A 12,542-nucleotide genomic window follows, 5' to 3' on the forward strand; every position below is an offset into this window, starting at 1 on the left:
GTCCTAGACTGTACACTGTAGCTGGGTATGACTTTTAGAAAATTACTTTTAGGGAAAAAAAAAGCTGCCCTGCATTCCTTTGAATTTGGCTCCTAAAGTCTTTTATTTAACGACTCACAGTCAGACGCAGACTTCAACGGCAAGCTTAACTGAACTGAGCAGGGGTTCTGACATTTAAAGAGTTTGAATAGTATATGATTCAGTGCAGTCTGGGCCACGGAAAAAGATGCTCTTGAAAGAAACCCAACTTTATTCTAAGGACTTTTTTTCATTTGCAATTTTAATGAACATCAAGGAACAAAATGTCCATTACGCTCAGCCTCCAGTGTGAGCTGTTTGCAGTCCACACACCAGATGCACTGATACATAATCAGGTTGGAGGAGACTTGTTAATTGACAGGCACTGCAGTGTGGTGATGAGTAAACTGCACTGAGCCACAAGGAATGAGTCTTGAGCTTCACATTGATTCATTGTATAACTGTCTGTATATGCCCTAATAATAATAATGGGAGACCTGCAATAGAAGCGAGACATCCAAGTTAAGCAATGTCTTTTTTTAAAGGGTTGACTGGTCCCAAAATGTCCATGTTGAGCTTTTCTCTATTGTTATGATTAGGTCTCTTAAATAAGCAATGCCATTAGCTGAGTGATCTCTCTGGAGAGATTTTCAACATGTTTCTGCTCCAAAGTCAAAATGGCCTGATGTGAGACTGAGCTAATGATTTACAGCAGACAGTGTGTCAGATTGAAGCGGATTTCTGCTGCCAAAGCTATATTAAATGAACCAGTGGTGACCTTAGGGTGAGACAGGACTGATTTAGGCACAGTAGATTTAGGTAGAGCCCTCACTCCACAGTGACAGGAAGAAATATTCATTCCTTTCATGCCATTCATTGGATGTATATGGGTAAATTTATCAAATCTATGTTCTAAACATGTTAGCTATGTGACAGGAATACCCCAGTCTGTAACCACTTTTGAAAAAGAAACTTGGTTTTCGTACTGGCTCAAGCTGGATACTATGGCAGACAGTCAAAAGAATAGCGGAGTATTCAACAAGGACAATTTGGCACTAGAGAAGTAATCTGTTCTGCAGCTATGCCACAAGCTTCCTTCATGATATGGAGCAAACTGCTTCATCTTTCCATGCCTAATATACAGGGGGAGGGGGGGGTCTGATGATTAATATTTGGTGAGTACTTTGGATATTAGTGATATCTTTTACTTTTTTTAACATAGAAGTAAAAACACATGCACTACCTACCTGGGGGATGATTTTGATCTACCTTGTTTGTCTTTTATAAATTCTTCAGATTGTTATTGTTCATGGTGTGGTATTGTATGAAAAAAATATTATCATGGTGATTAGCGAGCTAGATGGTAGATGTATGCAGAAGAATAACAGCAATATCATTATACCCTGAGAGGCCTAAAGATAATTGTGGAGTTTGTTGTTACTCTAAGCATTTGTGCACATCCTGTGTACTGCATCCTCACATGCTGTTGGAAAGTGATAAACCAAATACTTAAAGGCCCATATATGACCATGTTGCACACAGGCATGCAAGCAGTGTAACACAAATTCACTAATACCTGTTCCTCTGCATGAGGTTACGATTCCATACTTTAGCTGGGGTGGAGAAGTTACTTTCTGTGAGGAAACTGTTAACTTCTATGCCTTTAGCAGGACCTGTATGACCAGAATCTTTCCAAGCAAAAATGAGAAAATAAAAGTTTAGCTTAAGAACTTATCGGCACTAACTCCAACAGTCATTGAATACAACGGTAGGATTATTAATTGCTTATATGAAGGGCTTGGTCCTGGTTCAACAAGTGACATACATCACGCTATATTAGCATTAGTTCTCTGCCCTGAACTGTTACAAGGAAATGTGGTAGTGTAACCAACAGTTCACAGTGGCACTATCAGCATTTTATGTGTCTGAGAAATCTGGCTCAGTCCTAGCTGCTCAGACTGAGTGGATCCAGCGGTGGTCAGAAACTGTGTGCTCTCTCTGGAAAAGTAAGTGCAGTCATCTGTGAAGCAGATAGTGAAGCAGTAAAAACACAGAGCCTTCCACAGAGAATACTGCAGCTCAGAAGTACTAACGCAAATGCTTCTGAAACTTCATCTTCTTTTGAGAAACAGATTGTATCTTGCAATATCCATGTGATTCCTTGTTTACACTTAGGGTCGAGAATGCAGTGAATTTCCTAAGAATATGTGGGTGGACTCGGTCTCTAACCTTCAGCCTTTTAAATTCCTCTGAATTGCTGGAGGATTTTTGTCACCAGTTTCATGGTTAAAGGGCAACTAGACTGGTGGTTAAGGAAGAGATGTTTTACGTTGCTGCTGTTTTAGTTCAACAGCGTTGTAACCTCGGCTGTCAGCCTCCCTGCTAATGCTTGGTGCTGCAACTCTGCACCTGTATCAAAACTAAATTTTCACAGCAAGATAAAAATGTATAGAGGAAAAACAATTTACGTTGTCCTATGCATCAGTGCTGGTACACCGATGCAGATTTATTCCTTGAAGAGCCATCTAATTTCAATTTCTGTTTGGAGAAATTCCAGTAGAACTCCCCACTTAGTTATTTTTCCCGATAACTTACCTCACCTTTCTTCTGATGAAGAAAAGGAAAGATCATGACAGTATTTCTCACAACAAAATTACTTTATTTTACATGCTGTGAAATGCTAGAAATGTCCTAGTTACTAAGAAGCTATTCATCAGGACTCCTGCACATGAACATGGGGTTCCAAGGACCCCAGCTCACCCTGGTGGAGTCCTGGAATCTACTGATAGTCTTACTGAGGTTAGTCCTAACATTTATTCCACCTTTATGGGAGCTCTAATTCAATCAGTTATCAAACCAGATGCCTAACGTGTAGCACATCAGTAATTCAAGTAGCTTGTTGGTTCAGGCATAAGAGCAGATGGTTTAGAAAAAGGGCTCCTGAGAATGCACTGTATATTTGTTAGTTCCGTTAGGCCTGTGGCAGAAGGAGATGTTCTTGTGCTGAGGCCATGTGCATGGGAGTGGTGAGCTCTGGTTTTGTTCCCAGCTCCATTCTCCTGCGTGTCCTTGGGCAAGGTCATTTTTCTCTTTTATGCCTCAGTTGCCCTGGCTGGCAAGGCGGGAACAACAGCACAAAGTGGTGCTTTGGGCCTCCAGTATTTGTAAGCTACTTTATCTGCAGGTCTCAAAAGGGCAGTTTTTAAATAGCTTTATGTCAGAGTTATCAGGAGGGGCAATATGCTGAGGGATCACACTTCAAGGAGGCTAGCAGCAGTCTGCAGGGTGGATTACAGAGGAGGTGTGACTTTCAAACTCTGGTCCCCTGAGCTAACTAACCTTGTCAATGTTGTCTTTGGCTCTGCTGGGGAGGCTGTTTCATTAGCAGTAAATTGCTGTTCATATCATCTTCTCTTTGTTGTTTTGCAGGAAAACACAGGCATTGTTTTCTAATTTAATTTTATCCTAAACCTATGGTATACTAACAGCCAGAAGGGCGTTAATGGTTGTTACAGCGTGTTAAGGGCTAATAATATCTCTGCTTATAGCACTCCTATGCCTTGGAAAAAAAGCTGCAGGGCATAGCTTTCCGAGCAAAGCAGAAAGGTCTGCCATGACCCCAAGCCCCGTCAGCAATAATGCCAAGTTCAGTTATGACCTTTTATGGTTTCGTTTTTCTCCTGCTGATGAATTTCAAATGAAGTCTTTGCCAGTGCTGTCGGCATGGACAGTGTTCAACTCGCTTTTGCAGCATATTAAATACCTTCTCTGGCTAAACAGCTTGTGGAATGGAATTAAATCGTTTCTTTCTGTCTGTTCTTTATCTGGCAGACAGATATCACAATAGCTAATAATAGTATTATACAGTAACATGATAACTGGATTTAGAAAGAAAACCAAATCAATTTTGAGAACAGATAAAGAAAACTACTTAAGAGGCATTGCTTCAGTGTTGTCTCTGTTCATAAAAGAAAAATAACTCTTTTCATAGGCTGCAGTTATACTGTTCTCAGTTTCCAGAGGCTGTCCACTGGAATGGCACTGCTTCTTAAAAGCCCACTGGCGCCCCGCAAGCTCTTAATGTGTAGCAAACCCTATTGCCTTGCTTTGGCTCAGCCTGACCCTCACATCAAGTAGCAGAACAATTTCCATTTCCCTGCACTCAGAGTTAGATAAGGAGATTGCTGCCTTTTTTGGTCTCCTGGAATGGTGCTTGTGTTCTGTGGACTCTGTAAATTGAGCCACATAGAGAAGGCAGTGAGATCTGGATAGCACAGTTCCGTGTTATGTGGGTGTCCTGGATGAGCTGTTGGTTCTACACCTACGAAGAAAGAGAAAAAGTACCTTTCCTTATCAGGAGGAATTTCGGGTTACATGCTACTGAACAAAAGGCAAGGACCTCAAGTCAAATTTGTCTCATAAATAGCAATGGCTTAAAGGCTGAGCATGCTTGTTTTATGCTTCTCAGAGTGTACAAATACAAATTAATTAAAGGTTAATCCAGGCTGCATATAAAAACCTGTTTACCAAAGTATTTCTGAGAATTTGTCTGAGGAAGGAGTACAACTGAATTCAATTCAGGAGTAAATAAGAAGTGCATTTGTCAATCCTGGTATGGTCTTAAATGAGGCTTATACGTTTCATGTGAGGCCACCTCTTGACCTTAACATCTGCCCTAAGGAACTCATGCCACAAAGAATAAACTGGAATCTGACCTCCTTGCTCTGGGGTATTGGTAATTTATGTCTCCCTTTGTTGGGAAGTAGTTTTCTTTTAATCTGTGGCTAGTTTCCTGCAGCACAATGGGAGGAAAGCAGTAGAGCTCTCCACATCCCCTCTTACACCCCTATGCATGGCATATAGCACATATGAGTAGTTGCTGCTGCTGTTTCCCCTGTGCCACTAATGTCAGTGACTTTGTGCAGTCTCTGTGCTGCTGTGCAGAACAGTCTTGGAGTGAGGCTTGAGGCCAAATTAGCTGCTTGCCCATCTCCTTTGCCTGCCACTAGGCTTTGGGAGCCAGCTTGGGGCAACCTGACTGATACTCCTAAAGCGATTATGTAGGGAGCTTTGTGCTTGAGCTCCCCTTAGTCCTTAACTGTCCGACCTCCAACTATCTTGTTAGCCTCAGCAGTCATACAATTAGGCAAATGAGGTGATCGTAAATACTAGTAAAAGAGTTGTAAGTACTATCTCCTACAAAGGCAATGGAGTTTGTAGGATTCTGACCACCAGGACTGTGTGGATATTGACTGTGACAATCTAGAATATCACAAAGCATAACTAAGTCTTGGTTTTGGTGTTATATGTATGCTGTACGTTAACGAAGACTGGAATACCCCTAGTTTCCTTATGGTGGAATATATAGACATGTTTTCTTTTGTTGCATATAATAGTGAAACTGAAGTTAGAGCTCGATATTTTAGATTAATTGCTTCCCCTATAGAAATATTCACAGGAAGCAGTGTATTTTTGGAAGCACTCCCTTAGTTGGTTTGTGGCTATGGTTTGGTCTAGAACAGGAAAAACAAAGTTGTGGTCCAATGAAGCCTGTATAAAGCCCTCGTAATATAAGCCTAAGTATAAAGTGTGTTTGTGTGTGTCAAAGACTGCACATGACATGCAAATGAAATATTGAAGATGGGTAGCTCAAGGACATTAATGGTATGCTAAACACTAAAACAGAAGGACAAAATAGAGATTTGTGCTTGACATCCACACCCCTCCTCAACCCACTGGATATTTTTATTGGAAGCAGTCAATTGTGCTGATAGAGATTTCATATTCCAGAAGGGAATGTAGCTTGGCAAAATATCCTAGCTTTCAATACAGACAGATGAATAAAGGGTAACCTTTAAAATCCCCATAGAATAAACTGCTGAGAAACAAAACAGACACATGGAGACACCATCTGCAAATTCTTTGAATGTGCAGAGCTGTAGAATACCATCCAGTCTGATATCAAGCAATTTTTAAGCACGTTAAAATGGTACATATGCATCTGTCATATTAAGAAAGAACAAAGATTACACTTTCATTTTTACGATCTCCCACAGCAACTACTCCAGTATTTATACATTGAGCAGATCTGCAAGCAGCGGCACACGGTAGACCTCAAACAAACACATGTATCTTTTTAGATCAAGAGAGTCCAGCCAGGGTTGCAGGTTTTCATCTTTGCCTACTGGGAAAAATTTATCAGTAAAGTAGAAATATTCCCAAGGCTGATTAGACTAAAGCCATGTAGCATTTTCTTTACTTCTGATGTTCCCCTGGCCATGGATGTTTTCTGTCCAGTGCTCGCATACCTAAGCCTTGCTTCTGTAAACTGTGCTGGCCAAATGGATTGCAGTTATCTAGGTGAGTCATGGAAACAGAGGTGACTAAGGTAACTGTGGCCTAGGCAACTGAGAAATCATGCCCAGAGCTTCATGTGGAAACAGAAGTGTGTTGAAAGTCAGCAGAGAGATACTGCATTTTCATGTCCTGCATGGGAAGCAGGGTACTGTGCTCTGCAAAGACTGAAGCATATGCATTGTTTCCTCCTTCAATGCAAAATTCAGTGCAGAGCATTACAGCAAGCTAATAATTTAAAAAAAAAATAAAGCAACCCAAAACACACACACACACGTACCATCCAGATTAAGCTGTGTGCATAGCAGATGTCAGAGAATCTGCACTACTTTGACAAATCTGAACAGATGCCTCTGTAAGGTGATAGACTACCGGCTGAGCTTTTTCTTCAAAGTTTTTTCCTCTTGCTATCAGCAACTGCTCTGTTCTGTTTGGATTTAGGGTAAGCCAGCTGTTACTTACTCAAGTTCTTTTATCTGCATCTTGAGATGATGCAGTGATGATTATATAGGAGGAAAAAAAACCACAGAGCTGAATATTATTCTTCTGTACATATTTTGAAGAGGACAGAGGTAGCATCATTTCCTACAAGGTCTGCATGGATAATAAGCTGTAGTGAAACTGTTTGACTAAAATCATACAGTCCTTGTGTGCCATGCAACCAGCTCCCTGGTGGCTGCTGCAGTATTGTACAAGGGTTCTGATATTGTGAATGGTGTGAGTATTGGATTCTCGCTTCTTGCAGCCCCAAGGAGGCTGGGGCAAGACTAGTACAGGGAAGAGGGGTGCTGCTATTTGGCCACCAGGAAACCAAGATTCAGTTCTCACCTTTGCTGTAATCTTTCTTTCTAATCTTGGACAAAACATTTAACTCCTCTCTGATTCAGTTCGTGGTATCTATACTAGAAATTCATGCTTGGTAATAGCCCCTTTTATTCTGCCAGAAAATGAGGTGAGTAAAATGTGACAGCTGAGCAGTGCAATAAGCCATTCCAGAGGTTAAGGACATCTGGTCTCTAATTAATTTGTGTTTAACAAGAGATGCAGTGTGTAATGATGACTCCTAGCGGAATGGTGTTTTAAGTGTTGCCAAAACGAATAAAGATAACCTTTGTTCTGGCACTCTTTTTGTTCCGCCTGGGCATTCTCATGCTGAATGCAGTGGCAAACCCTTCATATCCATCCCCCTTCCTCCTGCCCAGCCTTCTCCCTCATACCATTTATGTATCTTCTAATAAGTTTAAGTAGTGGAGCATGATGGATTTTCCATCATAACTAAACTAAAAGGAATAACTGATGTTTTTTCAGGGAAATCATTGAACAACGGAACGTGCATCTTCCAGATAGTGAACTGATATTTAAAAGTCTTTATCAGATTAGGCTACCCCATTTCCCCTCTCTATGAGCAAAACCACAGCAGTCAGAGGAGACATGCCTCTGCCCAAGAACTAAAAGCATCTCTGTGGCAAACTGTGGTTATTTGTGTCTGCTCAGCGATTTTCCTAGGAATGATAATTTGAGTATGGAGGGATAACTCATACAGTCTACAGCTTTGATCAAAGTCCACAGCAGTTTTCCCCAGCATTTGGACATTTTTACTGCTGAGAAAGTGGCTGTATTTTTTGGCTGCTTTGCCAGCTCTGCTTTTCTTAAGGAGAAAGTGATAATGTCCTTTTAGCAATTTTAACCAGCAAAACGGGACAGATCAGTCCCTGTCCAGTGTAACCACTGTTCATAGCATTTCACACTTTCTATCTTTTTCTTTTAATCTTCTGTCATTTTATCCCATTTGATTTCTCATTCAACCTTTGGCCACTAGTTCATCCAGATCAACATCATCATTATTTTGTAGGTTTTACTTCTGAGAGGATTATTCCCAAGGAAGATATTTGTTCCCTTTAGTCTTTTGAAGCGCTTAACTTCCATTATTATTTTCTTAATCAGTAATTTTTTTAAAAGTCAACATTCTTCTGTCTTAGGAAAACATTCATTTCAATGACTATGTAATCGTTAAACTTCATTTTGAAAAAGTCAGGTAACTGCAAGGTTTTTGTATTGTATCACATGTTTGCATAGTTAGCTGCTCATCTGCACACCAGGTTCTGGTGATACTGAATCTGTTCGTGCAAATAAGTACTGTGGGGGCAAGCCTCTAACAGGAAAAACAGTTAAAGGTTTCTATAGTTTCTATCTTTCACTTCCCCCACAATTTCCAAAATGCACAAGATTTAAAAAATCTCAATACTTGAATGATGTTGAATTCTTTTTCGCCAAAAAAAATGCACTAGGCTTTCAAAAACTGCACATAGGTGAAGTTGTTCACTAAATTGTTAGCTGAATTGTCATCCTTCAAGGTCTGTGTTTCTGTGCCAACAAACTGGGTTTTGTTTCTCTGCTACCCAGGTATAGTTGGATGAGTGGCACATTCTGAGGCTGTGAAAGGTTAGTAGTAGCTCTGAAGTAGCGAAGCAGATGGAGCTGGAGAAGAATCATCACAGCTATGGTGACTGTTACAGAGGTAAACCTCTAAGGAAGATCACCAAGATTATTGTTGGAGATTTGGTTTTATTACTTGCGAGCATAGTTGTGACTGGTTTTAGCCTCCATAGTTTCTGTAATGATAGCTGTGAAGGGCATTAGACTTCAGCATGGCTTAGCAAGACGCCCAGGGAACTGAACAAGCCATGTGGGATTGGCATCCATGTTAGCTAATTCATGTATGTCTGTCTGTGCTGCATTTGTTCCTTCTCCCTGCAGTACAAACCTCTGAAGCAGAGCAATGGCATGGAAAGAAGGCTGTTAGCTGAGGCCAGTAATACCCTAACGCAAGTCCTGCCTCATACCTGCGCGATTTCATCTAATGTGCTTTGCACATGTTTTTGCAGATAAACCAGACCCACCCGCTGGAACACCTTGTGCGTCAGACATACGGAGTTCTTCCCTCACTCTCTCATGGTATGGCTCCTCTTATGATGGCGGAAGTGCGGTGCAGTCCTACACTGTGGAGATCTGGAACTCAGTGGATAACAAATGGACAGACCTGACTACCTGCCGCAGCACCTCTTTCAATGTGCAGGACCTGCAGGCTGACCGGGAGTACAAATTCCGTGTGCGAGCTGCTAATGTGTATGGCATCAGCGAGCCTAGTCAAGAATCTGAACTGGTAAAAGTTGGAGAGAAACAAGAAGGTTAGTTTTTAAGAGAAAAAAAAAATTATATTCAATTAAACTCTATCTTAACAGTCCCCAGTGAGGTCAGGCAGCTGTACACACTCCTTTGCATGCGCCTCTGTGCAATGAATGCTTATGCTGGCTGTAAGCGTGCTCAAGTCCCTTTGCAGACTTCATGTAGGCATCTAAGCATAGAAGTTTTGTATGCGTCCAGTGCAGAAACTTGGCTTCAGGGATCCTAAAACCCTGCCTCATGAAAGCAACCACTAATTTGACTTCTGGCATGCTGTGTGAGTGCTAGCTGACAGACTTCCGTAGTTCAGCACGCAGGTAATGGGAGATGAAACCTTTCACACATTAAGTTACACATTCAGACCATGCTCAGCTGGAAAATGATGTTTGGTGGCTTACCTGAAACATAATGATTACAGTTTATACTGGACACACCATGGAAAAACAAGCCATAAACACTGTCCCAAATTTGCTTTTGGAAAATGTAATGTGCTTGCTGCTAGCCAAGCACTGAATATGCAGCAAAAACTGAATTAGCCTTTCACACCTAGTTCCCATGCTTCAAATCCCAGCATGGTTGAGCACCTCAGTCCTGTTGCCCCTAGTACACTGATCTTGTGAATCCAACGCTATCCTACTCAGCATGTTGGTTTTGCAGTGTTATGGGTGCTAAAAATATTTTTTTAGGGTTTTTAATTCCAGTTGCATGTACTTCTAAAATTTTTTTTTGTTTCTTTTGGCTCTTTCTTTTTTTCTTAAAATCTTCTGAAAGGACTAACAGGAAGAGCTGCAGCAATTTAGAACCTAATCAGAAACTGATCCCAAATTTTTAAACATACAAAAATCAGCATTAATTTTTCAAAAATGTATATTATATGCATATATTTGTGCACACCCACATCCATGTACTGTGCAAGGATCACTTTGATAGTCAGACTACACACCAGAAATAATGTATTTGCCATTCTTCCTTTTTTTGAGGAGTGGACTGTGTTGTATCTCTCCCTCCTTACTTATGTATGCAGGGCTTTGGAGTTTTAAATGTGTCGCATAATCCTTGTGATATTATCTCTTATTGCCACAGTGAGACAAAAGGATAGCAAAGTGGTGCAGCATCACACAACTCTGTAAGCCTCTCAACATTTCCAAACAAGCATAAATCATATTTCTCTTCAAGTGCTGAACTGGATGCATTCTGAGAAATTACTTTCTGAGAAATTACTTTCCTCCGTTTTAAAGATTTAAAACCTGAACTAAATCAAGATGCAGCTTCTCTTTAAAGCAGGGGAAATAACATTAAGAGTAGCAATAAAATTGAAGGAAGCTAGACAGTATTGGCTCTTCATAATAAACTCCCTGTGTCTGAATGCCCTCTTTTTTTCAGTTGCAGGATGAACACCACCTAGAGTTGGGGACGTGACTGTTCCCTATATTTGTTTTTCCTAAAGCAGGCACTACTTGTACTGGATCAAAGCAAACAAGCTATTTTTCTTTTAAAGACTGAGAGTTTTCTTACCTAGATTTAATACAAAAAGCCTAGAAAGTGTATGAATCATTGTGATACATATAAAAACCAACAACAAAAAAAGTTGTTTTGAGTGAAAAGAAAATGTATTCTTTTTGCAGGAGGGTGGGTTGACTTGGTGCTTTCAATGCCAGGGCTTCTTGTTTCAATTCTTGATACTGCAGCTAGCGTGGAGAAAGGGCAAGTCATATAAAGTGTTATTTTTCAGGTGTGTAGTGTAACCGGTGCTTTAATTAAAGGCAGTGGAAAATACATGTGTTCAGCACCTCTCAGATCAGGACTTTAAGGTGCCATCTATTGAAATACTTAACTGAATAACTAGGGATTTTCCGTCACTACCACAAAAACTGATTACTGATTTTCATGCTGCGGTGGCCAGTGCACATTAGCAATCTCAATATAATCTTAGTGAAGAAAGGCATGGCTAACTTTTCACTGTGCATTTAAAGAAAACAGCTACTAAAATAATGTTGTTAGTCACAACAGATTAAAGTAGGCATCGTGATGTTTAGGGCAAATTTGGTATCGTTAACTCTGAGAAAAGCTTTAGCACAGCTACTCAGCGTCTACCAAGCTCAGACACGTTGCACTTATCTAATTCAGGCTTCCACTGGTGGACCAAAATGTTTCACCAAAGTGTCGCTGCAGAACTGCGAGCTGACTTCTTTGTCTAATCAGTATTTGGCAAACTTTAACTACTGGCAGTGTGGTTGGGATCAGCTCCCTCATGCAGCCCTTAAAAGGGGAGGAAAATGTGATGTGCTCTACGCAAGTGTGGTTTCTAGCTGAGGAGGATTTGAGGACAGCTGCCCCTGAGTGGGGAAGGCTCCCTTCCCTCCCTGCCCTTCTGGTAAATCGCTGCACGCCAGCTAGTCTGTGCTGGGAAACAGAAGGTCTGCAAATCCAGAAAAAAACAAGAGAAGGGCTTTAGTAACAGATTATATCTACTTCATTGGCTTTGCTACCAGAATACAGATGCAGCATTATGGGTTGGATGTGAAAAAGTGATGCCCATGCATCAGACCAGGTATCTGCTCACCCTGCACCCTTTTTTTCTGCTGTTTTCTTCTCATCCACTGCATATAACTCTATACTCTAAGACACCTAACAGTGTCCAGAGCACCGCATTAATGTTCCATAACATAAATCTGTTGATACAGTGGAGATAAATCATTTGGATGGGCTTGCACTTTATGGTGGCAAAGTGCAGTTTCAGCAGCTAAAGGGAGAATTGTACCTGTCGCTGTGTAACTACCTTTGCGATTTCTCAAATTACTGGTCATAGCCACAGGTCTTGGGAGCAAGCCCAAGCAGTGTAAGTAATATATAACAACATTCCAGCTACAACCCCTTTCCCCTCATACCTGCAAGCAACATAAGGAGCAACATACAAACTTGTTCTACTGACAGTTCATGCACATGAAAATTAAAAATAAAAATCAAGACACTCAGGCCAGCTTTTA

The 12,542-nt window shown here is 40.9% G+C and overlaps 1 protein-coding gene across 1 annotated transcript in view; it reads left to right on the forward strand.

Moving 5' to 3' along the window:
• The window catches only part of MYLK (myosin light chain kinase), a 216,341-nt gene that overhangs the window by 175,481 nt on the left and 28,318 nt on the right, over positions 1 to 12,542 (forward strand). Inside the window, 1 exon segment of the mRNA XM_037396821.1 lies at positions 9,258 to 9,560. Coding sequence (XP_037252718.1) covers positions 9,258 to 9,560 — 303 coding nt within the window.

The sequence above is a fragment of the Falco rusticolus genome, chromosome 8 (assembly GCF_015220075.1).
Source record: "Falco rusticolus isolate bFalRus1 chromosome 8, bFalRus1.pri, whole genome shotgun sequence".
Classification (NCBI taxonomy): Eukaryota; Metazoa; Chordata; class Aves; order Falconiformes; family Falconidae; genus Falco; species Falco rusticolus.